At 38.3% G+C, this 27,240-nt stretch overlaps 2 protein-coding genes across 13 annotated transcripts in view; both read left to right on the top strand.

Annotated features, from left to right (window-relative positions):
* EXOC1 (exocyst complex component 1) overlaps positions 1-11,123 on the top strand; it is a 32,810-nt gene extending 21,687 nt beyond the window's left edge. For all 8 annotated transcript variants that reach the window (XM_052780008.1, XM_052780009.1, XM_052780011.1 and 5 more), the window contains 8 exons: positions 488-651; positions 2,411-2,521; positions 2,991-3,067; positions 3,616-3,844; positions 4,706-4,889; positions 7,175-7,374; positions 9,501-9,695; positions 10,473-11,123. In XM_052780008.1, coding sequence (XP_052635968.1) covers positions 488-651; positions 2,411-2,521; positions 2,991-3,067; positions 3,616-3,844; positions 4,706-4,889; positions 7,175-7,374; positions 9,501-9,695; positions 10,473-10,625 — 1,313 coding nt within the window. In that variant the 3' untranslated portion in view covers positions 10,626-11,123. The remainder of the gene's footprint in view (positions 1-487; positions 652-2,410; positions 2,522-2,990; positions 3,068-3,615; positions 3,845-4,705; positions 4,890-7,174; positions 7,375-9,500; positions 9,696-10,472) is intronic.
* A 1,389-nt stretch (positions 11,124-12,512) lies between these two features.
* The window catches only part of CEP135 (centrosomal protein 135), a 42,546-nt gene continuing 27,818 nt past the window's right edge, over positions 12,513-27,240 (top strand). For 2 of the 5 annotated variants that reach the window (XM_052779996.1, XM_052779998.1), the window contains exons 1-7: positions 12,513-12,805; positions 17,921-18,085; positions 19,277-19,467; positions 19,975-20,142; positions 21,561-21,702; positions 24,632-24,716; positions 25,716-25,844. In XM_052779996.1, the coding sequence (XP_052635956.1) occupies positions 17,973-18,085; positions 19,277-19,467; positions 19,975-20,142; positions 21,561-21,702; positions 24,632-24,716; positions 25,716-25,844 (828 nt within the window). In that variant the 5' untranslated portion in view covers positions 12,513-12,805; positions 17,921-17,972. Of the gene's footprint in view, positions 12,806-16,168; positions 16,731-17,920; positions 18,086-19,276; positions 19,468-19,974; positions 20,143-21,560; positions 21,703-22,702; positions 22,927-24,631; positions 24,717-25,715; positions 25,845-27,240 lie in introns of those variants that run through there. The other 3 variants (XM_052779997.1, XM_052779999.1, XM_052780000.1) reach the window with 3 other exon arrangements.

Raw genomic sequence — 27,240 nt, 5'->3', positions numbered from 1 at the left:
TGTGTAGATAAAAGGATGTTAACAGCAGAAAGATCAAGTTCAAAATGAAAAACTGCCTGTGTGTATATAAAACTCTTTCATTTTTTTTCCCCTCTTGTGGATTAATTCTTCTGCTTGTGGCAGCCTTTGCCCAAAGTACATTCACAAAGATCACAACTGGACTTTGCTTCCAAGCTTTCAAGGACAATATCTATCCCAGTATTCCTGTATTTCACAGTTTTGTTCCTTTTATACCTTTTTCCATACTTTACAATGAGGGGTTATATAGCTATCTACTTTGATACTTGCTGAAGTATTTCAGTTACTTTGTAATGAGAAAAGAATGTGTTTACAGCAAAAGCACTTGCAGCTTAGACAAAAATTGGGTTGTTTTATTTTAATGTAGGACTACTAGTAACTCTTGATCTCATACATTCTGTAATGAACCTGTTCTTGAGTATTTTATTCTGCCTTTGCTTCCCTCCTTCATAGTGTCTTTATTTCACAGGTCTTCATGGAAGTTCTGGAAAATTGACTGGGTCTACTTCTAGCCTAAATAAACTCTCTGTTCAGAGTTCAGGAAACCGTAGGTCTCAGTCATCCTCACTGTTGGATATGGGAAACATGTCTGCCTCTGACCTTGATGTGGCTGATAGAACAAAATTTGATAAGGTAAAGCCAAAATGTTGCATCGGATTCCTGCTTAGTTTTGTATTAGGAGCGTCTTACATGTCCTTCTTGTATAGTTTGAAAATCTGTACTGTTTAAATCTTAAACCATGCCAATTTCAAATTCTGTATGCACCACACATCTAATAAAGGTAGTTTCTAAGAAATATGTAGAACAGAGTATTATTCTCTGATTATAAGATTCCATTTAGTTCCTTTATATGCTGCATGTGATCTTTGAAGAATATAGAGCATAAAAAATGGTCTATTAAGTTGAAGCTCAATATGCATTTTTAAGCAAATAGGAATTGAACTGATGGATTCTTCAACTGATTTTATTTTTCTCAATACAAACGTTCATGTGTTCTGTCGCGCTTTGCCAGTATGTAAGCAAAAGCGAAAGAGAAGAAAGCATTATCTTATTTTAGCCAGGGCCTGAGCATGGCCCTAAAATGTTATTTATACTGGTTTCACATCAGTGTTATCATCAGTTTTCAGCTTTAACCAATGGCACTAAGTTATTATTGGAGTGTACTCAGCATCTGTGGGTTTTGTTGGGGGGGGTGTGTGTTTTGTTGTGGGGTTTTTTTTTTTCCCCCCTCAACCTTTAAAAGTGACAGTGCTCCTTCTTGTGGAATTAACTCCTCAGTACTGTGAAGGGAAAAGGAGCTGTTATCAGAGTGAGAGAGAAAAATAATTTTCTTGTTCTCTATTGAATTGTTTGATGGACATGAGTATTTTTCTTCTGACTTCTTCAAATCCTTGTTCAGTCTTGTTCTGGGAGGAAATATTATATGCCTGAAACAATTTTAACTGTTAAGTTATTACACACCTGTAGCAGCAACTTGTCTAGAATTAAAATGATAGCTTTTAAAAACAATTTTATACAAGTACAAGTATTGTGCTAATTTTTTCAGCTGCTTCTATCTCATACCCATTGGGGACATATGAGTGTGACTAATGTATACAGAGTTGTAAGCTACTAAGCTGACCTAGCAGATTTTTTCAATTATTTTTTTTAGGGGAATTTTCAGTAGTGTGGATTTACTATGTGGCTAGATTGGTTTCATTTATATAAATTATTCCATGTCTTAATCCTTAAATACTTGTTGAGAAAATGCTGTGTTGTGTAAAGATGACAGATTAGAAGTATGTCTAACACCTGACTTACAATTTCAGTAGTTCGTATTAATAAAATTAAATTATTTTAGTTAGTTATTGCCAAAATAGTCTTTTATTTCAGATTAAATCTAAAAATCATGATCAATACTTCTATTTCAGTGCAAAACCTGCTGTTGGTTTCTGTAGCAGCTATGTAGAAACTTTTTCTACAGAGCAGTTATCTTCCACATACACAGTTTACCTGTTTTTCTTCCCTGAGGCTTTTAATTTTGTTGTCTTCCTCTCAGCAACCCAGGCAGAAAAGAGGGTGGCAGAGCCCACGACTTACTATTAAAATGCGAATCTTTCCATTATAGCACAAAAGTCCTTCCTCAGGCTGTGACTAGAAAAACTCTAGTTTTGGAAAAAAAGATTGTTCTTTTCTTCCCAGTGTTATATGGATGAGGAGGGACTATGCTGAAGATGCAGATAGCACTTTTAAAGATAAAGTACAAGCTGTTTCCATTTCTATTAAGTAGAAATAAGCCTTCTAAAGCTTACTGAAGATAGAAAGTATAAAATCCTATGCAACAAAATTAAAACTAGTATTACTAACTGTTGATAGTATTTGGTGTGTTGATAAAATATTTGGCTTTCTTTAGATTTTTGAGCAAGTATTAAGTGAACTAGAGCCTCTGTGTCTGGCAGAACAGGACTTCATTAGTAAATTTTTCAAACTACAGCAACATCAGAGCACCTCAGGAACAACAACGGTATGACTCTTCATTCTGTCACTGAAGTAAAAAATATTGAACAGGCCTCTTAAGAGACCTTTTTAAAAGATAACTTTTGAATTTATTTGGCAATTATGTGATCCAGGTGATCAATAATTTGGTTTTTTCTCCATTAGCTGGCAGAATCTTTATTTTTGGCTGACCAATATGAAATCTGTTAAAGAAGGACTGATGTGTTTCTTTTGTCATGGCTTTGTTTCCTCATAAGATCTCAATAAACACTTCATCATGCTACGTAGGAAGGCAATGGGGGGTAATTGTGGATAGTGTTGTATTTGGTGGAACATGACTAGAAGACTACCAGAACCTTGCAAACCACTTATTTGCTACTTTGGGGGAGGCAGCGGGGCTGATAATTATATTGGTTTTGTCAGGTATACTTATCACTTAAATATAGAATTGGAGACAAGCTTTCAGCTTCCTTTATATATATTCCTTGTTCTTATAGAATGAAGCAGAGGAAATGGATGGAGGAACTTCATCTCGTTTATACAGTTCTGGTGTTCCACAAACAATATCATCTGAGTATGTGCTGCTGTTGTTTATTATGAATTCTTAAGCCTACATGTGAATTTATTTGGCATATAAACTTTTTTCTCTATAATCAGAAATTGTTCCCTTTTAGTGAAAGTGAATAGTGAACTCTTAATTTGTACCTAGACACTGTATGTGTCAGTAAATACAAAATTTTTTGTATATAGGATGTATGTTTCTGTCTATAGTACTATAAAAAAGATGCTTAATTCTCTTAATAGTTTGCAAAGTGAAACTAGGCACTGTAATATGTAAAAAATGCTTTGGAAAATATGCTTTGCAAAGTTCTGAATTTGAGTGTGTGGCAGCTTCCACACAGAAAATACTACTTGGAATATTTTTATACCTGTAACTATTGATTTTTACTGTGTGGCATTGGCATTTCCTCTGTTAGCAGCATTCTGAAAATCATGAGACTTGTTGAATGCAGATGAGACTACTATATCCAATAAATTTATCCTAAAAATGTTATCAAAGACCATGTAAAATAGCCTAGTAAACTGTCAGAGTAATATTTTTATCTTATGCATTTTTAATAGGAAGGACATGATCCGACAAATGATGACAAAAATATTTCGTTGTACTGAACCTGAGCTGAATAATCTTATAGCGCTGGGGGACAAGATTGATAGCTTTAATTCCCTTTATATGTTAGTTAAGATGAGTCATCATGTATGGACAGCACAAAATGTGGACCCAGCTTCCTTTCTCAGCACAACACTTGGAAATGTTTTGGTGACTGTCAAAAGGAACTTTGATAAATGCATTGTAAGTTCTTTAGTTATTCTGATTAAGCTAACTATAATGTTATAGGAAGTCCACTCCTACCCAGTTTGATTTTGCACTTCTTTGTAGTTAAATTTTTGCTTTTAATCTGAAGTGAAAATGAGTAACTTTATTGCTCTTCTACTGGCCAAACCTTCAAAAAAGATAAAGTAATTGGTGGTTGTGTTTCTTTTTTCTCTCTATTCCAGTTTTCTTCAATAATTAGCTATTTGTAACAAATATGACCACTCATTCACTGCTGTGAGCTAGTTGACTTGTTTAGTTGTTTGTTTGTTTAAACTTGTACTCTTACTGAGATTACTGAAGTCAGTCAAGTAACCTATAGCGCTCTGGCTTTTTTACTTACCAAAACAAAAACTCAGGGACTATGAGGGTTTTGCTTTTCCCCTTTGAGCATAATATGCCAAATAGACAGCTCTTCCATGTGTTCAGTTATTTCTATCTTATATCTAACAGAAATTTGGTTTAGATAAAATGGCAAATCTTTCAGCAGTAGCAGAGGCAGCTTCTACTGTCAGAAACTTCCTTTTGCTAATACTATATGACTATTATCTGAAATACGGCAAGTTTAGTGAAAACACAGTTGCTGGTATAACTTTTTTGTATTGTCACGAATGCAATATACTGCCTATAGTATATGTAATATACATATTAGATATAGTGTATCTAATATAAAGTATATCTAATGCAATTAGATACAATAATTGAAAGATAAAATTATTTCCATGCTTGAATAAATGTCAGTTTTTCAGTATGTCTGCATTTTTCTTTTCTTTTACTAGTTGTTATGTGGTCTGGAGTTATATATTAGAGGCTAACATCTGTTCTTGTTTTAAATTTAAGAGTAATCAAATGAAACAGATGGATGAAGTAAAAATATCGAAGAAGAGTAAAGTTGGGATCCTTCCATTTGTTGCTGAATTTGAAGAGTTTGCAGCCCTTGCTGAATCAATTTTCAAAAATGCAGAACGACGAGGAGATCTAGATAAAGCCTACATAAAACTTATTAGAGCTGTTTTTGTCAGTGGTAGGTCTTCTGAGGTTGTCATAGTTACTAAAATGATTGTTTCCTCCTATTTATATATAATTTGCTCCAATTAACAGATGATTTTTTTAATTTTTTTTTTTTTAAGACTCTCTGTTGCAAGCCACATGACTGATATTGTGCTGAAATTTTGGTCATCTCTGTTATCGGTAGGAGAGCCAGTGTAAACCTTTTGATTGTAATATACTTTTTAAGAGCAAACTGTAGGTATTTCCCTTTGTACATACCTGTAAAGTAATTTTCAGTTATGATAGAGGGAAGTGGTTAAGACTCTGGAGAGAGAGTGGAGATGGCAGCAACACAACACGCTCAATCTGAAGTGGTTTCCTGTCTTTTCTCCTTTCTCCCCCAGGTTAGCTTAAATGAGGAGATGAATCTGGATGGGATCCCTGGCATTTGGCCCTAATACTGTTCATCTTCACAGCCCTGTCTAAAATAAATCACTTGAGTTCTGGCTATGAATTTGACCCTTTCTTGGCAGATTAGGTCCTTTGTGTTGTAGCCTGACACAGCAGAATGTCTTTCCAGTCCTCCCTATTTTCCCAGCTATAGTCTGGAAAGACAGCAGCAACACCCTCGTTCTACTGGTTTTAATTAACATTAAAAAAAAAAAGGAGGGGGATATGCAAGCCAATGAACTCTGGAAAAATTGTCCTTCCCTTTTAAAATGGAGCAGGGACACTGGTGGATGGACCTCTCTGTGCTGATTTACCTGCAAATTTTCAAACAACTCCATATATAGTAATTCCCAACCACTGAGACTTACCTCTTTTTTTAGGGGAAGATTGGGTAAGAGGAGATAGTAGAAGCAATAAAGCTACTTTGAGGAAATTATAGCATAGTAATTCTGAATATACTAAGAAATCGTGAAGAGACATTACTTCATAGTAAAGTAGACTAGAGTCCATATGTAGTCAGCAGGAGCATCCCAGGTGATAGGACAGTCAATTTTGAAAATGTTTTCTATTTGATTGCACCCAACTTTTCTGTCCTTAAGAATTTACTGTTCAAGTGATAAAACTAAGCCAACACCAATAGACAGGCAAAACTATACAATGATAAAATAATCAGTGTAGGAAGAATTTAGAAAAGCATGTTTTAAAAGGGGTTCAAAATTACACCAGTCAAACACCGAAGAAGTAACAAAATCTGTTTCAGAAAAGTACAGAGCAAACATAAAGAACAAAGAATTATGATGGGGGAGGATAAGGGATAGAAGTAAAGAATGAAGATGAAACAAAGTTAAAATTATGTACAAAATCAGTGCAAGCAATATGTTTAATGCAGTAGGATATGTAATTTACAAGTAATGTTTGAAATGGGTCAGGAAGATGCAGTAGAATTCTACTTCTGGTAGAATTGGGGAGGGGGGAGGTAGAAAATTATATGGGAAGAACAAAATTGGCAGTAACAGACTTTTCCTAGTTGGCAGTTCAGTGTTGCGACTGAAATGAATCTGTGATCTTTATTGATACTCTGGTGTGCGGGATCACTTTCATGGTGGGCATCCTGGTAGACTCAGCAAAATGATTAATGGATGAACAGGCGTAGATACTTAATTGCCCCCTTGGTTGAAGCCATCCTCTTTCAGCTGGCTTATAGGTGCAGTAGGGGAGTGATAGGTAGAATTTCTTTTGCCTGCCCTGTTTTTGGGGTTTGGGTTGGTTTTTTTTGGGTGGGGGGGGTGGAAGGAAGAGACCTATGTGCAGGATTATCCATTTGTATTATTAAGTTTAGGGATTGACAATAATTTTGACCATAAAACTAATAAGCAAAAATCGAGAGACTGAGAAGTACATTTTAAAAATAAACACCGCCTTATTGTAGATTTTTTGTTCTACCAAAGAGGGGAATCAATTTTCTTTGATTTTTCTTAAATAGTTTAAGAAATAGACTTTTCTTAAATAGTTCTATCATGTGAAATTTATTAGGGATAATAAAAGCATGCTTGTAAGCCTCCACAGAATGTGGGTTGTTTCTCACTTCTGTAAATGAGACCATATGTAGTCATTATTTTGTATCTTTTTATACCTGAGTGTTTTTGGCATACAAATTTCATGGTCTTAGAGCCTATACATATCTGTTAATTCTTTTGAAGGCTCTCAGATATTGATTTATTTAGTGGCAATTATGACAATCACCCATACAAGTGGTTATCACTGACATAAATTCAAAATTCCTTTTCTGACAGTATTATAGTTATTGGTTATGTTTTTCTGAATTTGGTTGTCCTTCTGGTATTTTAAGTATTTTGCTTCCTTTTTCAGTTGAGAAAGTAGCTAATGAAAGCCAGAAAACACCCAGAGATGTGGTCATGATGGAGAACTTCCATCATATTTTTGCAACACTTTCTCGCTTGAAAATTTCTTGTCTTGAGGCTGAGAAAAAAGAAGCCAAACAGAAATACACTGAACATCTTCAGTCTTATGTAATCTACTCACTTGGACAGCCTCTTGAGAAATTAAATGTAAGTATATTTGAGTTTATATACATTTAAATGGTACAGAGTAATCTTTTTCAAGTGTTCAGTTTGCACTATCTGATCTCTTTACCACTGCATCTATCATAATCTTTATTTTATTATTTTAGACTTGAGCATGCCTGGCAAGAGTACTCTACTCATGAGGGTAACAGTCTTGGATGCAAATAACCAAATTTTTCATGGCAATTAATAGTACTGACTAAACATCAGTTGTGTCTTAAGCAAATGGTTTTAAGGAAGGAAAAAGTGAGGGGAAAAAGTAATCAGGAGCTTTGGGATAATTTTTCCCACCTGTCCTGCTTTCAGCTGGGATAGAGTTAATTTTCTTTCTAGTAGCTGGTATAGTGTTATGTTTTGGATTCGGTATGAGAAGAATGTTGATAACACACTGATGTTTTCAGTTGTTGCAAAGTAGTGTTTGTACTAAGTCAAGGATTTTTCAGCTTCTCATGCCCAGCCAGCAAGAAGGCTGGAGGGGCACAAGAAATTGGGAGGGGACACAGCCAGGACAGCTGACCCAAACTGGCCAGAGGGGTATTCCATACCATGTGACATCATGCCCAGTATATACACTGGGGGGAGTTGGCCGGGGCAGGGCAGGTGGATCACTGCTTAGGAACTAACTGGGCATCAGCCAGCAAGTGGTGAGCAATTGCATTATGCATCATTTGTTCTGTATATTCCAATTCTTTTATTATTATTATTATTGTCATTTTATTATTGTTATTGTTATCATTATTATCTTCTTCCTTTCTGTCCTATTAAACTGTTCTTATCTCAACCCATGAGTTTTACTTCCCCCCCGCCCCGGATTTTCTCCCCCATCCCACTGGGTGGGGGGGAAGTGAGTGAGTGGCTGCGTGGTGCTTAGTCGCTGGCTGGAGTTAAACCATGACACCACACCTCAACTGCAGGGAAAATTATTGTAGTTTCTGAACTGTTCAAGAATAAGAAAAGTTTTTAGGAACATTCTGTATGTCTGAAGTTGAACTAAGTATTAAACTGAATGCTGACTTAGGTTCAGACTCAGTTCTGCCCACTGAGTTATTTCCCACTGTTCATTGCTTTTTCTATAAGCATTTCAGCCATTCATTTTCTGAAAAGTCTAAGATGTATTCTCTTTTTGAAAATTAAAATGCTTTATTGCTGCTTCCCACTTGTTGTGGGTTGACTCTGGCCAGCACCTAAGCTGCCACATAACTGCTTGCTCACTCCCCCTTCCCCAAGCAGGACAGGGGAGAGAATAGGGAAAGCAAAAGTGAGAAAACTTGGGGGTGGAGATAAAGACGATTTAATCAGTGAAGGGGAGAGAGAGAGGAAAAAAAATACATGATGCAAAGGCAGTCACTCACTACCTCCCACAAGCAGACTGATGCCCAGCCAGTTTCTGAGCAACAGCCACCTTGAAGACAACCACCACCACCACCCCCTCCTCTAATGCTAATTTTTATAGCTGAGCATGATGTTATGTGCTATGGAATACCCTTTGGCCAGGGTTGACCTGTTCAGCAATAACCAAAACACTGGTGTGTTATCAGCCCTGTTTTAGCCACAAATCCAAAACACAGCACCATATGGGCTGCTATGAAGAAAGTTAACTCCATCCCAGCCAGACGCAGTGCACTGTTTCAAATGATGTTGTGGCTCTGCTTGCATGTTCATACTTCCCTCCATTTTTATTATGTTGAGCCAACTGTTGCAGGGCAGTGAGAAGAGAAGGCAATTATGAACAAATATTGCTGTTGTGTAATTATGGTTTAAGTAGAGAAATTCCTATTCAGGTGCTTACTCAGTTTATCCAAAAGATCTGGTATTTTCCCAGGCTACGGCCTCATTAATTGAGGATTTTGAGACTGATCCAGTATTAGTTATGAGCTTGCAAAGAAAAGCTTGATTGCTTCTAGAAATGACTGATTTCAGTTCTATGCTAGTACTTACAGAGTGCTGTATTGTTGGGCTGAGCACTACTTCATGCCCAATTAAAAAACAAAAATGGAGGAAACACGCAACAGTTGTCAAGCAGACTCAAGACTTAACTATACATATACTTGTGAAATTAAGTTAATTAGTTTAGATTTGTGATAATCATTAATGCCATTATTGTTCGTTAGCATTTTTTTGAAGGCGTTGAAGCTCGTGTGGCACAAGGTATACGAGAAGAGGAAGTAAGCTATCAACTGGCTTTTAATAAACAAGAGCTTCGTAAAGTTATAAAGGAATATCCTGGTAAGGAAGTGAAGAAGGGATTGGATAATCTCTACAAGAAGGTAGATAAACATCTCTGTGAAGAAGAAAACTTACTTCAGGTAAACTAAATCATGGCTTAAAAACCTTGTAATGTTTACACAAAGGCTTTTAATTACTGCTTTTGCATATGTATTCTGTGAGAAGTGCCTAGCTTCAGCATAACTCTGAAAAACCATGAATTTTGAGAGGAGTTTTTTATAATCCCACTCTGATTCTATTTGTTGTAACATTGATTTGAACTGTGGTGGTGGAGAGAGAGAGTTCAGAAAGAAACTTCCTTTATGATTCCCTAGCTGACCATTAATGAGTGATCTCTGTTCTGCAAAATACACTGGAAGCAGAGAGAACTAGGTTTAAATGAACTGTTAAACTGATAGGAAATTTAGCTGGTGCACTATAGCAGAATATACTTACATCTTTTCTGATAGTTATATTATCTAAGTTTTTTCTTATACTCTGTAAACTTTCTCACTGGAGTAAATGATAAGTAGATTTAAGAGTTAAGCAGGTATTAACAGCTTTTTAAAGTATGAAACATGAATTAGCACTGTTCTGGTTTGGGGTGTTTAAAGACAAAAGCAGTACCTCTTTTAGGGCAACTTCCTCATCTTCTTTACTACTTTCTGCTTTGCATATTTGGTAGGAGTCATGTAAACACTGAAGATCTTAATGGTTAAAAAACTTGCAGCAACTCAGTTTACTGAACTTTGTTGTTAGCGAGCTTTAGTTTTAAAATGACACTTGCTCGTTAACTGATTCTCAGTTTCAGTGTTTTGTAGTTCACATATAGTGTATTGTGCCAGTTGACATTTCTTAAAGTTTGCTTTCTTTGGCAGGTTGTGTGGCATTCTATGCAAGATGAGTTTATACGACAGTACAAGCACTTTGAAGGACTGATAGCTCGCTGCTATCCTGGATCAGGAATTACTATGGAATTCACTATACAGGATATTTTAGACTACTGCTCCAGTATTGCACAGTCTCATTAAGTTCTAGAAAGGGAAAGAGAAGCTAGCAAAGTTTGTGCCTGTGTATAAGGGAATCAAACACTATAAATGCTATTTGTTTTTAAAAGGTGGATTTCCATGTGTATGTGTAGTTAACTGCCATGTATGCAAGTTACACTCCTACTTCAAACGTCTTTCAGGGCAGAATGAAGCCTGGGATTTGTTGCTCTTCTACTGGGTTGAAGTACTGTTTGAAAGCATTAATTCTGTGAAACACTTTGGATATAGTTTTTGCCTTCCCCTCATGTTTACTTTTATTTATCATCCCTTCTCTTGCTAAAAGCAGTAAGCACTACCTTTGTATTACGCAAAAAGGATACTACTGTTTTCACTAATATTTTGCATCTTGGACATTATGTAAGCATATCAAATCTTTTCCCTTCCTCGTTCCAGAAAGTATGGATCTGGAACTTCAGGCAGTGGGAATACTGAATGCGTGCTCTGAGATGTGACTATGGCAATTAAACTGTGTTCATCATATTCTTTATTTCTATGGAGTGTTATTTCAAAAAGATGAAAATGCAGAGTTATTTCCATTGTTTTGTCTCTGGGCATTGAATTGCTCTATTTCTCAACCTGTGGGGTTTTTTTTCTTCATCTTCATTTTAGTAAGTACAATGTAGCATCAGTATACTCCCACCTCATGTAACCCCTTCCTCCTCCTGGAGCTTCAGGTGCCTGTGATTCAGGACCTAGTTTTTCTGTACAGCTTGAGGAAATGCTAAGTTGTTGGATAGAGCTGGGGCATGTATAGAACAGAAACAGGTACAAAAAGGGTAACATGCAGACAGAGGTAAGATTTTGGTTTTTGAGATGCAGATGCAAGACTAAAAAGCAGTAACACGAATGAGAAGGTTATAAAGCTCTGAAGGAAAACCCAGCCTGCTGGATGGCAACTCGGCAACAGAGGCACCTGGATTTGGGTGAGCATACAAACACTTACATCTTGTAGCTCGCTAAATCCTAGTTGCCTTTTCTTTTACTAATGAAATACTTGATCCAAGTACCGTATAACCTGCTCACAGTGTCTGCGCACGTGACAAAAGGTAGCCAGAGCACCACCACGGGGAGGTTAAGGGTTACGCTGAGCAGAAATTCCCTCAAACTGGTTATAGACAGCTTATACGAGAGGGCTACCTGTCATTTTTATATCAGACGCTGCAATCCCCGAAGTCTGGCCACAGCAACTACGCAACAGGGAACTATACTACAGGCAGCAAACGCGACTCGGCCCCTCTGGAAAAGGATCACGAGCAGCGGTAACGTCTGTCTCCCCGCTTCGGCCGCAACAGGAGCGAAGCTGTCCTCAACGGGCCGCTCCTCTGCACAGTGCCCGCCCCTCGCACCAGGGGACAGCTCCGCCCTCAGCCCGAAATTCAGTCCCAGCCCGCGGTGCAGTATCGGGGCTCGGCTGCGGCCCGCCGCCCTCAGCCCGGCCGCCGCCGCTTTCAGCCTCGGGCGGTTCTTGCGTTCAACCCTCACACGGCCGCCGGCGGACGGGCGCTACGTCAGCCTCCCCCGCCCCTCAGCGCGAGGGCTGCCGGTCGCGCGGGAAGGGGCGGGGCGGCCGGCGCAGGCGGCGGTTGGCTGGGCCGGCCGCGGGCGCGGGCGCGTGCCCCGTTGCTGAGGTGACGGGACGGAAGCGGCCGCCGCTCCGCGCGCCGTTTTCAAACGGCCGGTGCGGCCTAGGTGGCCGTGCGAGGTCTGCGGAGCGGGAGTGCCGGCCCCGGGGAGCGCTGCGGGGGCCCGGGGAGCGCTGCGGGGGCCCGGCGGGCGGGCGGGGCTCGTGTCCGCCGAGGCGGGGTGCCCTGTAGGGGAAGGAGGAGGGTGCTGCCGGCGGGACCGGGGCTCCTCGCAGGCGGGCGGAGGCTCTCAGCGGCTCTCAGCGGCTAGCTTGGGCCCCCGCGGCCCCGGCAGCGGCCGTTGCAGCAGCCCCGAGGACAGCGTGGGGCTGGGCCGCTTCCGTCCGTTCTGCCCCTGGGGAGCGCAGATTAGTCTGGGCGGCCCGCCCCAGCCTCTGGCCTACACGCCGGTCTCTCGTGTCTCGGGGCTCTCTACAAAGAGCCTCCCCTTCCCCGCCGGAGCTGCGTCTCTGCCGAAGCCTTGCTGAAACATCTCGGCTACTCCTTAGCGGCTCGCCCTGTGAGAATTTGCTTTTAACGGTATGTCTGGTAAGACCGACCCGGAGGGAGGGTGGAAAAAGTAAAAATAAACCTGTTTAAAAAGGGACTGACTGCTCCTGTGTAGGTGTAGATTGGGGTTGCTGAAAGGTCCGTAAAGCTTCCGGTTTGGGGACACAGGTCATGAGCCGGCTCATAATTGATAGGGTTTTCTTAAAGGTTGTGGTGGCTCTTTAAAGAGGTAATCTGTTTTTCTAGAGCAAGAGTTGTCTTTCTATTGGCAACGTGGCGACACTTCATAGCAAACGTGGTGCATGAATATCTAGTCGGAAGTGAAATCCCAGCAATTCAACTTGGAAAGGGACTTCGCCAAAACAAGCGCAGGCTCCTGCAGTGTATCTTGAAAGTGATGTTGCAGTAACAGCGTTTCACAACGCAGCCTTTGGTGTCCGTGGACTGTATAGAGGCACGTATTAGAGCATTGCTGTAGTCAAATGGTTGGTCTGCTACATGCCTTTTCACCTGGGTGAAAACAAAACTAGCTCTTTGTAGCAGAACGAGCTATGTGACTAGTAATTACAGGACAGGAACAGATGTTTTGTAAACATATTTCACATGCATCAAAAAAAAAAAAAAAAGCCTTTAGCATATCAGTTCTGGTGAATGAAAAATGTATTTTGGTATTTCCCAGAATTGAGACTGGAAACTCCAGTTCATAATTGTCTGTGGTGTTAATGTTATAGACTCAGTAAAAAACTGATTGCATAGCATAGAAATTTGTCTGTGCTAGTTTCTTTGTGTTCTATTGTCAGCTGTGTAGTTTTATCTTTCTTCCACATGGCTCAATGACTGTATTATACCTTCCACGGCCAAGATACATCTTTGCTCTGCTTTTTTATTATTACATTTTCTTATTGATAACACAAGTATCGCATCTAGAACAGTTCTTGACTTATACTCACCATAAATTTTGCTGCATTGTTTTCAGACTGAAAGGAGGGCTTCAATGTGTGAAAGCTTTTCTGTTTTGTATTCTGCCTGTAATGGTTAGTCTAATACCTTTTAACATTGCTTCTTTCACACAATTTTATGCAAATTGATTTTATACTCATAGCCTAAAGGAACTGGATTTGAAGTTTCATTATTGTCCATCTTTCATGTCAATGTTCAATTTCAGTCATTGGTGACTTACAACAATAGGGAACACTTCATACCTGCTAAATATGTCTATTTCATAAACACCTATGTCTTCAAAAGACTGCTCACAACCATCCAGGCATGTCACAAAATGAAGCACGTGAGAGTTGTCATCTTTAGCAGTCTTCGTGAACAAAGGCGGAACAAAAAAGGAGGTTATTGGCTATGAATGTCTCTTCTGTGAGTAACTGAAAGATGCACTCATTTAGACATCTTGATAAATCCTCTGGAAATTTAAAGTACCACTTGATTTTCCCCTTTTTGTTTGTTTATCTGATTTTCTGTTTTTCATCTAAAATGGAAATTATATTTTCTTCCTAGTGGCACTAAATTGCATGAAATATTTAGATAATGAATGATGTCAACTATTTATGCAGCTAACATAGCCTATCTCGTGGGAAATATGAAAGTTGTTAAGAGTGCTTTCCAGTACTTTGCAAATTTACAGACAAATCTAGTAATTCAACATACCTTTCACCATGACTCAGTCATGATTCACAAGGCTATTAAGTTTCTTTAAAGAAAAGGATATTCGGGATTGAGTTGACTGGGTAAGAATGATGAAGAAAACTTGGATTTCCAAAAAGCTTTTAAGAAGGTTCTTTAGCTAAGTTTTTAAGAAAGCAGATCTCTTTCAGAAATGGAGAAAAGATCATCTAATAGCTCACTAAGTGGTTAAAAGAAAGGCTAGAAAGTACTACCTTATGGCGAATGTGCAGAGGATTTTCTGCTGTTTAACACTGATTGGTGATCTGAAAGGATGGGTTAAACAGTAATGGGCAAAATTTGCTCATTATATGGACGTCTTAAGAGCAGTCCAAGGGTTGCAGAAGAGTATCGCTGGACTGAGTAATAAAGTGGGAGTTAAGGAACAGTGTCAATAAAGACAAAGTAATACGCATCATGGGCTCTGAAGTGGCGGTTACTGCTCAGAAAAAGAAATGTTAGTGTCACTGAGAAACCATCTAGCTGATGCTTTAGAGCAATCAGAAAGGCAAATGATAAGTTAGGAATCATTATGAATAGTGACAACTACAGCAAAGAATCTTTATGCCTGCTGTATGGTTGCTCAGAGTGATCTCAATCTCAGAAAAAGCATGGAAAAGGGACAAGCGGGAGAAGCTACTAGAAAATTTTGGAAAATAGATTTGCTAAAGGTGCCATCATGAATGACTGAAAGCATGAATAAAGGAATGATTATTTAGTATGTCTTACAATAAAAAGAAAAAAAGGGGGGGGGTGGACATGCACACCCCAATGAATTTATGGTATGCTTTTCCAGACATACAGTTAAAATCGCGAATTCATTGCCACAGGCTATTTCAATATAAAAGTGCAAAAGATTCAAGAAAACAATTAGACATGTCTAAGAAAGGTCTATCAGGTACTATTATAATGATTTAAGTTCAACTTTAGGCCCATCAGGTCCCTGCGCTGTAGGCTTATAGAAAGAGAAGGTATGTAGGAGTAATATTGGCTCATGTTTTTTATGTTTTTATACTCTTGCTGTGACAGCTGCCAGAGGCACATTGGGTCAGACTGCTCTTGGATTCAACTGAATCAGTACAGCTGTTCACATATTCATTTTATATTTCCAGAAAACCAAATTTTCCTGATGGCGAAGTTTCTAGATACTTTTTGATATCATGGTAAGACTAGTGATGGACTTTAAGTTTAGGATATGAGATTTATGCTATGGTTGTCTGTAATAACAGAGGTCTGGAATTACTGACACATAATTTCTTTCCAACAAAGAGTGTACGACGATTATTGTCTTTGAAGACTTTGATATCTATGTTAAGCTCTCTGAAATAACGACCCCCAATTCTTCTTACTTTCATTCCTGGACATCTTTTGGACCTATACTGCAGCTGGTCATTTCCTGGACTAATTTTGGATCAGATGTGGCTCTAGGGAATATGAGATAATACCCTTTCTTGTTTGATTCTGGTGGCAATAATGTCTTGAATTAAAAATTCCCGGCCTTTAGGAAGGAGAGTGATTCAACCAGAAAGCTGTTGGTACATCTCAATATTAGGGTATGTTTAGGTAACTACATCTCACTTAAACATCCATTGCAGTGATTTAGCAAGATCCTAGCCACAGTTACTGGAGTGCCAACATCTGTCCATATATTTTCTCCACAGTTACTGTAGCAAAACTTTATTCCCTTACAAGCTGTGACACACATTTGTTCTTGATGTTTCTTCTGTAAAACCTTCTCAATGTGATTAGTAGAAAAATCCTTTCTCTTTCCAAAATATGAGCTAATAAATCAGGTCTGATGAATGATTTTAGACTAATCTTTTTAACTGATCTAGTTCTTGTTAAGCAGAAGATGGGCTCAAGAGTTGTCAGCTTACTTCTGTATTAGTATAAGATGTATTCCTGAGACTAGATCTAGACACAGTAACACAATCACTGTTTTCCTGAACTCAACACAGAATCCTCAACATTAATGCAGAAATACCAAGGTCTCATCACTTTTAGCTTTTATCTTTGGCTGCCAAAGGAGAACAAAGAGCATTTAGCACACAGGAGTACATTGACTTCCACTTAGTACATTAACAATTACCATTTAGTGGAAGGAAGTGTGCCTCCTTCTCCTTCAACCATCCCAGTACAATCTGTAAGGGATTGTTCTCCATGCCATTGCTTAGTTAATATCTCAACATCCTGAGCCTCTTCAAACAAGTATTTTGGCAGTACCTGGAACAGATGCTGTGCTCATAAGACCGGTGATTTTCTCTCATCCATGGAGCAGTACCTGGTAAGCACAATCCTGTTGCTAGAATTATTTGTAGTGTTTTGAGACAATGAGATGAAATCTTAATTTCCAGCCTCAGACATGAGAGAAACTTGCATGTTTTCTCATTTCATTGTTCATAAATAATTTTATTTTCAAATACCTGCATATATTTATTTAATATCTTTTTAAAATCTGGGGGATTGTGAAACAGCATGGTTTAAATAATACCTATATTCTATCCCCTTTATATGAGATGCAAACAATGCTTCCTCAGATTGATAGTTTGGCTGCTGAGGTCTTTGCAACCAGTAGGTTAATACTGAAACTTCTGAAGAAAAGTGAGGGAAAATATTTTACAGAAATAACTGTTTTTCAAAAATATTTCTAACTATTCAAGAGATGTTTTCACATATTGAGGAGCATCAACTTTAGCGTTCCGTTTCTTTTCTCATTCTATCTCTAAATCCAGAAGGACGTAATGATGTAAAAATTCTTCCTCAAATGTACATGGCAAAACCAAAATTCTCATCTGGAGTCAGACACAGTAGTGCTGATCCAGCCCCCTTTAGATCAGGTTAGTAATAAAAAGATAACTAATCAGTCAAAAGAAAAAAAAACCCCTCTGATCCTTGAACTGTATTTTCCAGAAAACGATGCAGGTAGGACTACAGTACACCAGTGGGTTTTTTTCATTCCTGTTTTCCCTCATAGAAAAGAGATGTTCAAAGTTAATCTGTCTTTAAAATTTTACACACTTAATGCAATTTTACAAATGGTTGGTGAAAGTTAAGTACTGCCTTATAAACTTTGAAAGTAAGATTTATATATGAAAGAAAAAAGTATATGGGGTTTTTGAGAATAATCTGTCAATTTGCATGGTTCAAAAAAATCAGAATCTACTTCTCAGTCTTCCCACAGAAAGATCTTTTCAGAGTTCAGTTCTTACATACTGGAAAGAAAAATCATCTATGTTCATACTCTAAGATGTTAGGAAAGAAAACTAATCGCCAAGGCAAATATTTTTTTTTTAAAGAAAGATGTAAATATGTTTAAAACTTTTTAGTTGCTCTAGGATTCTCTTTTGGCTTACTTAAATTTTAAGGACATGCTTATGCACTGTATTTCCTACACAAAAAATGGTTTTTCCATTACTTTTTTCTGTATTATTCCTTCTTTAAAGGACAAATGCTGTAACAGAGAATCTTTTGCAGGTGTCCTATTTTTCTTGACTGTGACAAAAGCTGCTTTGGAGGTGTGTTTACAATGACTACAACTGCAGAGCGAAGGTTCATAAATCTCAGGAAACGTCTAGATCAGCTGGGCTATCGACAACCATTGGGAGTGGAGAGTTTACCTTTGGTGGAAAAGCTTTTTAGGTATACAAAAGGAGACTCATTAATAACATAGTAATCACATAGTAGGTGGTGGTTGATTTCTGACATCTAAGGGAGAATGCTTAGTCTGGAGATTATTTTCAAGCAATGTTACTTCAGAGCTAACATTCAATTCCTGTGTATGATGAAGTCAAATGTGTTTGCTTAAGTGATAAGAACATCTTAAGATTTCATTTAATTCAGTAGAATTATTTCTAAGGATCTATGGTCTAGGAAAATTCAATTTCTTTCTCATAAGAGATCCAAGAATAGTCACTATTGATATGTGCTTAAAGGACACACACTTATAACTGGTTGTATAAAAAGTAATCCCTGTTGTCTGTACCATGACTTAAAATAAAACATTCACAGTTCCATTTTTTATGATCTCATTTGGAGATGTTTAAATTTGCTATCACTGCAGTTGTTACAGGACACATAACAGAAGAAAAACAATTTTTCAGATGACCCTCTTGATATATCTGCCATTTCATGGCTTTGATGCGAACATAGTAATTTCCATAGTAATCCAGTTATATTTGGCTAAACGTGCCAAATGTAGGTATTCTGATTCTGTTGCTCTCTATCATGTAATACAGATGGAAGAACCATAGGTAGGCAGATGTGGAGTAATCTGCCTTCAACATTAAGTCTCACTCTGGTGTCTAATCTCTCAGTCTAACTCTGGTGTTTAATCTCTTAATCACTGACTTTGATATTATTTTCACAAAAATGTTTATAGCTACTTACCACTAATCTCTTTTATGGAGCTTCTGATCTCCATATAAATACTAGTAACCTTCTGGGTTTTTTAATTCTTCAAGTTTCTTCTGTGATAAGTAGTGCTATGACTTGTGTAGTGCTTGGAGGAAAAAATCATCTTGCCAATTTTGAATACCTCACTTTATGTAGAAAAGAGACTTTATTGACTAATCAGATGTAAACTCCTGATATGCTTTCTAAATATCTTAATTTTTTTATATTTGCCCTGTCCTTTCCTACTTTAAGTGATTGATTCCTGTCTTTCAGTTTTTCTTACATGAATGTTCTCTTTGCCTTTCTTTGAACACATTTGTTCTACAGTTAACATGGTCTCAGGGAAAGGGTTTTGTTTCTCAGGTCATAATAAATATCTGCATCTGCAGTGTAAAGGCTGATAACATTTCTAACATGTCTGGTGCTCCTTTATTCTAGTGACCTAGTTCATACAACTGAGAGCTTGCGCAGTGCAAAGTTATCTGCTGGAAAAACTGAAAAAGAATGCAGCAATTATGATGCTATTTTGGAACCTTATAAAACAGAGAATGCTAAACTTACCAGGGAAAATAATGAACTACATTTAGAAATATTAAAACTGAAAGAGCAATCTGATCGTCATGTTAAAGGTAAAATAAAAATTATGATACTTCTTTTTAATCCTTCTGTGCCAAAAAGATAAATTGCATCTAAATCCTTGATCCACAGATTAATTTATCTGTACTTATAAGTGAGTGTGATTGGTCATTGACTTCGGTGCCTTTAATGAATTAAGGCTCATGCACAGACATTTCTTTTGTAGTTAAAAAGCTTCTGAGGTCCTACAAATCATTGTTTTAATCAAACATGAAAATGTTAGAACTTTTTAACATATATTTTCATACCTTGAAATGCTACTTTTTAACTTAAAATTGAATACTGCTGTTAAATATGCCTTTATTCTACAAAGGGTTTATTTGTATAACATGTATAAATATATATGTTTGTGTGTGTATATATATACAGATATGTATGTGTATTTGAAAATTTCATGGTATGGAAAAATAATATAGGATTCTCTTTATGCCTATTCTGGTGCTACTAGGAAAAATAATAATGAATAAGAAAGATAACATTGCTTTTTCTCTCCCTTGAAGATTTGAAAGCCTCCTTAAGGAGGGTTGAACATGAAACTGCTGACTTGAAATTTCTGAATAACCAATACATACATAAAATTAAAATGCTGGAAAAAGAGAACAGAGCTAAGACTGAAAAAATTCAGCAGCTTCAGGAGAAGAATCTGCAAGCAGTGGTGCAAACACCTGGTGAGTGTAAATAATCACAGATATTTTAACTTTTCTCTGGGCTTTTTTTGGCTCTTCAGAACATAATCTTTTTTTTTTTTTCTTCTAGGAAGAGAAGTTACTACAGTAAAATAACTATCCAATAGAATAACATTACCTTTTGAAAGTATTGGCTCTGCATTCAGTCTTTTTCTCTGTATGGAAGAAGTTTCATTAGCACATCTCTTGTGTTATAGACAAATTGGAATACAAAATTAGATTCGACAGAAGACAATTTAAGTTAAAATGTGACTAGAAAGCACTGTTAATCAACAGCTATTTTTATTTTTTAATGCTGAACCTAATTTAGTCAGAGGCAGGTTGTTTGACACTTGAATCTTTTTGACAGCTAATTGATGAAGTGTAAGTGACTAATTCAGGTTTTTTAACCAAGATCTAAAAGCAGCAAGATGCAAAATATGTCTACAAACAAATATTCCAACCCTCTGGAAGCTTATAGTATTTAAAGAGTCTTTTGATAACTTAAAATGTTCTGGATGTTACTTTCAGGTGAATTTCTTTCTCTAGGGCTTCCTTTTTCTTTTTTTTTTTTCAAGCTAAAGGGAAATAGTAAGAAGTATTTTGTGGAATTTTGAAATTGTCTTTTCTTTCCAAGTCATTGAATTTCCTATGTATTTTTGGCATTTGAGGGAAATTAATAATTAGTTAGGTGAAATTAAAATTCCTCTCTATTTTTCCACACCTTTCTGAATTTCATGTCCTTCATTTCAAAGATGCCATGTTACACTTTGGTCTGTCTTTCTGCATACTTGCCCCTTGGTCATCAGTATTCTGGGATTTTTCTATACCATGTCATCAAATATTTTATGTTCTTATTTGATCGTGTGATGAAGAGTAATTGTTCTCTCTGGAAATAATGCTATGTTTTGCTTTGTTTTTAATATAATGTTACCATGCAAGCAAATAACCTACTCTGTTTGATATGCTTATGATATTCATTCACTGAAATGACAATGGGATAGAACGAAAAAAACATTACTAAACAATGCAAGGGTTAGTTCAGTCATAAAATAGTTCTTGAATGTGAAAAAAAATGTCTTTTGTGTTATTTTAATTTAGCTTTTTTAGTAGGGTAAATCACTAACAGATTCAACAAGTTTGAACTGTAGAATATTTAGGGTCTTAAGCACTGGGGAAAATTACTTATACTGAACTTGGATGTTTCCTTATTACAAAACTGAACTTTGACAAAGCTAATACTAACCTGCAAGAATGGTGTTGTCTAGAACGTACAAATTTTATCAACTTATTACAGTAAGATTAAAATGGTGAAATGTGCCAGTTCAGCAGCAGTTGAATAATAGGAAATTTCATTTTGTATTGAAGAAGACTGCCTTGCTTTAACTCCTGCTAATAGGCCTTTGGGTTTGGGCTTTTAGGTGGCAGGAAAAGAAGCATTCCCTTCAGGCGTCAACGCATGCAGATAGACCAGCCTGTGCCTCCATCGGGTGTAAGTGCCTATCCAGTTCCTCAGCCAGAGGACCCTTATATCGCAGACCTTCTTCAGGTGGCTGATAATCGGTAATCTAAAGAACTTTAAACTTTGAAGTACAGGTGTTAAATATTTGCAGTGATTTTTCCAGTCCCCGCCCTCCTCCTGCCTTTCAAATTTGCCTCAAACAAAATGGTATTTCATGATGTTTTAAGAGCACTGTAGTTCTTAAATAGGATTTTGCTTAGTGCTTGACAGTGCTGCCTGTGACAAAGTTGCAATGGGTATTTAATAAGCTATGTATTTCCTTAAAAGATTTATTTTAAGATTTCTATAGTGGTTTTACTGTTATCCCTAATTTTAGATTCAGTATTCTGGAAAAAGCCAGGTGTAGTGTTTTGCCTAGGAGTAAACTGATTTTTCTTATTTTGGAAAACTAAAATAGTCTTGATTTTTTTGTTTGGTTTTTTGTTTGGTTTTTTGTTTGGTTTTTTGTTTGGTTTTTTGTTTGGTTTTTTGTTTAAATACCATTTTTGGCTTGGGAACCTGTATTATGAAAGGTTCAAATCAATTCTCTTATTTAGAATATATTTGTAGAGAGTTTACATGGCAAGGTGTTGGCAGTGGGGGGACTGCAGGGGTGGCTTCTCTGAGAAAAGACCAGCAGCTACCCTGTGCTGGACACAGCCAGTTCCACCTGGCTTCAAAACAGACCCACCACAGGTCACAGCTGAGGCCATCAGCCAAGCTGGTGGCTCCCCTGTGAAAATGTATTTAAGAAAGGGTGAAAAACAATGCTGGGCAGCAGCAGTGAGAGCAAGGAGTAGGAAAAATATGAGAGAAACAACCCTGGGGACACCAAGGTCAGTGAAGGAGGAGAGGGAGGAGGTGCTTCCAGGCACCGGAGCAGATATTTCCTTGCAGCCCATGGAGAAGACCATGGTGATGCAGGTTGTCCATGCGGCCTGTGGAGAGCACCACATCAGATGAGATATCCACCTGCAGCCCATGGAGGACTGTGTGTCAGAGCAGATATCCACACTGCAGCCCATGGAGGACCCCATGCTGGAGCAAGTGGATATGCCCTGAAGGAAGCTGCAGCCCATGGAGCTGGCTCCTGGCTGGAACTGCAGCTCATGGAGAGGAGCCCATGTAGGAGTAGGTTTCCTGGCAGGAGCTGTGGCCCATGAGGGACCCACACTGGAGCAGTCTGCTCCTGAAGGACTGTACCATGAGGAGATGACCCATGCTGGAGCAGTTCATGAAGGACTGTATCCCGTGGGAGGGACTCCATGCTGGAACAGGGGAACAATGTGAGGAGGAAGGAGCAGCAAAGCTGAAGTGTTACGAAGTGTTATGAACTGACTGCAGCTCCCATTGCCCACCCCTGCTGCACTACTTGGGGTAGAGGGGAGGTATAAGAGTTGCAAGTGAAGCAGTGAAATTGAGCTTGGAAAAAAAGCAGAGGTGTTTTTAGTTTGACTTTGTTTCTCACCATCCTACTCTATTTTTAGTTGACGATAAATTAAATTAAGCTTCCCAAAGTCAAGTCGCATGTTGCTCGTGACAGTAATTGGTAAATATCTCCCTGTCTTTACTTGACTCATGAGCTTTTTCATCTTATTTTCTCCCCCATCCTGTTGAGGAGGGGGAGTGAAGAGAGCAGCTGGGTGGGGGTTCTGGCTGCCAGCCAAGGTTAACCTGCTACAATATCTCAAACAATGGCTTCTACATTAATATTTTGTATGAAGAAGACTATTTTTTTAATGAAATATTTACATTCAGGAGCAAAGAGAAAATACTAATATTGAATTGCTGTCTACATATGATTTTGCCATGAATCCACATTGTGATGGGTTAACCCTGGCTGAACGCCAGGTGCCCACCAGAGCCGTTCTATCACTCCCCCTCCTTCTCAGCTGGACAGGGGAGAGAAAATATAACAAAGAGCTTGTGGGTTGAGATAAGGATAGGAGAGATCACTCACCAATTACCGTCACGGGCAAAACAGACTCAGTTTGGGGAAAATTAACTCGATTTATTACAAATCAACCGGAGTAGGGTAATGAGAAATAAAACCAAATCTCAGAACACCTTCCCTCCACCCCTCCCTTCTTCCCGGGCACAACTTCACTCCCAGATTCTCTACCAACCCCCCAGCGGCACAGGGGGACAGGGGTGGGGTTTACGGTCAGTTCATCACATGTTATTTTCTGCCGCTTCATCCTCCTCAGGGGGAGGACTCATCACACTCTTCCCCTGCTCCAGCGTGGGGTCCCACCCACGGGAGACAGTCCTCCACGAACTTCTCCAACGTGGGTCCTTTCCACAGGCTGCAGTTCTTCACGAACTGCTCCAGCATGGGTCCTTTCCACGGTGTGCAGTCCTTCAGGAGCACACTGCTCCAGCGTGGGCCCCCCACGGGGTCACAAGACCTGCCAGAAAACCTGCTTCGTGGGCTCCTCTCTCCACAGATCCGCAGGTCCTGCCAGGATCCTGCTCCAGCGCGGGGTTCCCATGGAGTCACAGCCTCCTTCGGGAACCCACCTGCTCCGGCGTGGGGTCCTCCACGGGCTGCAGGTGGAGATCTGCTCCACTGTGGACCTCCATGGACTGCAGGGGGACAGCCTGCCTCACCATGGTCTTCCCCATGGGCTGCAGGGGAATCTCTGCTCCGGCGCCTGGAGCATCTCCTCCCCCTCCTTCTTCACTGACCTTGGTGTCCGCAGGGTTGTTTCTCTTACATGTTCTCACTCCTCTCTCTGGTTGCCAAATACCGTCTGTCCCAATTTTTTCCTTCTTAAAAATGTTATCACAGAGGCGTTACCACTACCACTGATTGGCTCAGCCTTGGCCGGCGGCGGGTCCGTCTTAGAGCCGGCTGGTATGGGCTCTCTCGAACACAGGGGAAGCTTCCAGCAGCTTCTTACAGAAGCCACCCCTGTAACCCCCCCCCGCTACCAAAACCTTGCCACACAAAGCCAATACACACATAAACAGTATATTGCTACATTTCAGAATTCATGAACTTCAGTCAGAAGTAACAGAGCTGCAGGAAAAACTGGAGATATCTGAACGTGGAATGAAAAATTATAGCAAACAGGTATGTTTACAGATTTATTTTCTTTTTATTATTATTATTTGGCTGCAGTAGCCATTGCAGTGGCCTTGATTGTAATTTGTGTTTTATCCTCATTGGGAAAGCATTGTAGAGCTGGTGAAATACAATTATTCTGACTTGCCTACATTGACCTATTTCTGTCCTCTGCTTTTGGAGACAGCAGCAATGATAAAATACTTGTCCGCTGCTTTTGCTGATATATTTTCTGTATTAAACTTACATTAAATAAGCTAAATTTGATGATCGTAAGTAGAATTTGTGTATGTCTAGGGTTTTTTAGTGCAGAAGCATTAACTGGTCCAAAATAGTAATTTGATCTAGATATCTTAGGATAATTTTTTTCACTGTTTGGACTGGTTGTATTTTTTGAATTTTTTATTTTTGAAAGTTAATTTATAAACAACAGATTTTACAATATTTTAATTAGAGTGGATTGATAAGATGTATATCCTTTAAGTGAGGGAATCGCATCGATTGTTTGTATGTTGTTATATCTTTCAATATGTGGGGATGAGTGGACACCGTCCTCTTTTTTTTTTTTTTTTTGTTCACATCTTGATTTTCCTCTTCCAGTATTCCCTGTCTTTTTCAGTGACTGAAATAGTCATTGAATTAGCTGATTTAAAAGCTTTTTCCCTAAATTTAAATGCTAGTCTCAGATGGTTAATTTCCAACATTCATTAACTTCACTTTAAATGAAAATTGTTGGTTTCTCTTCAAGAAAATAATCTGGTCAGAATTGTGTCAGGTTTTTTTTTTCCACAAATTCTATTTGATTCATTTATTTTTCTTTCAAAGAAATCACTTTTTTCAGAAAAATCCAGAATTTAAAAAAAAAAAAAAAGGATATCCAAGATAAAAATTGCATTGGCAGGTGCATATCTTTTTACTGAATGTTATATAGGTGTTTATTTGAACAAAGGTTCTATTCAATGATATAGAAGATACCAAAGAATTTTTTTTTTTTTTTTTCCCTCAAAGGTTGAGCTAAGAGACAAAGAAATAGAGCGCCTAGTGTTAGCATTGGATGGTGGGCGTTCTCATGAGGTTATCTCTCTGGAATCGAGAAGTAAAAGTAATGAGAAGCTTATCGCCCATTTGAATTTGCAGGTAATGAATTTATTACTGTTTAGTCAAAACTAAAAATACTAGCAATCTAAAAAAAAACCACAAAACTTCTAGCTCTAAAAAAAATCACTATTAGATATAAAATCAATCAATTTAACTTGCTTTGCTTTTCAGGCGGCAGTGTTTCTTGTCTAAGGAAATTTCATTTCATGTTCTAAAAGTCTATTAGAATGGTTTTGGTAAAGAATTCTATGAACTCAAATCTGTACATAGTAATGTTAATCTGAGAGTATTTGGAAAGTTTCTGTACAATACACTGTTTTCACCAAGTTTGAAAATAGTTATTTTCTTTTTTTTTTTTTTTTTTTCCCCCTGTACATACAATTTATGTTTTAGGAACTAACAATGATATATGTACTTATGATAAGGAATTGTCCTGCAGATAATCTCATCAGATAGTGGGGAATCTTCCTCACTGAATTCAGATGGTCCCCACCTTTACTCCAACATAGACTCGCAAGGAAAGGATAAGTTTAGGATAAAGGTGTTTACTGTGCATATTAGCATGCATTCAATATTGGTCTCAGAATGAGGATGTAAAAAAAAAAAACCAAAAACAGGACAGGCTGGAATACAGATCAAGTGAAGCCCATCTTGATTTATACCATCAATTCTTTGTTTTTCCAACTGAGTTAGATGTTTTGTATACTGATTGTGCATGATTTACAGTGGCATGAGAGCCACATTGCAGAGTTTTAGCTTAGGTTCAGTGCTGCAAAAATACGGAATGAGGTATGACTTGGAAGCAGTACAGCTGTGCTCAGTGATCCTGAATTAGTAAGTCATGCTGAATATAAATTGATTGTACGGAGAGTGAGACCAGAGCTGCATAAAGCTGGTTTTGGGCCATCAAGACTATTTGCTCAGGCTCAGTGCCAATATACCACTTTTCTTTCTTGACAATAAATGGATGGATATCCCTATGTAGTAGTATTCGTGACTATGAGTGGGCTCAGACTTTCTTCTGTGTCTACAGTAATACTTCTTTCTGGAGTTTGAGGAAAGTTGTGTGGAGATGGAAGTGGAGCAACTCTGTTATCTTGAATCTTTCAAGATGCTTCAGGCTCCCATTTTCCTGGGTAGTGTAATTTACTGTGTATATTTTTTATTTCTACCCTACATCCCTGCCTGTCTTCCCTTTACTGTCAGGGAAAGTATACTGGGAAAAACAATGTCTGTATGACAGGATTTCTGAGGATGTTGTGTTTAAGGTGCCGAGATATGCTGGGGGCAAGATAGGTTTTGGGAATCTGATCTGTAAAACTTCACTTTCATGAAGGAGTAACAGTGAGACTAAGCCTAGCAAATATACTACAAAGGTGGAGAGAAGAATGTGTCCTCATACCTTGTGAAATTTAGGGAAACTCTTGAGTACACT

The sequence above is a fragment of the Harpia harpyja genome, chromosome 2, assembly GCF_026419915.1.
Source record: "Harpia harpyja isolate bHarHar1 chromosome 2, bHarHar1 primary haplotype, whole genome shotgun sequence".
Classification (NCBI taxonomy): domain Eukaryota; kingdom Metazoa; phylum Chordata; class Aves; order Accipitriformes; family Accipitridae; genus Harpia; species Harpia harpyja.
This window is presented reverse-complemented; position numbering and strand designations above follow the sequence as displayed.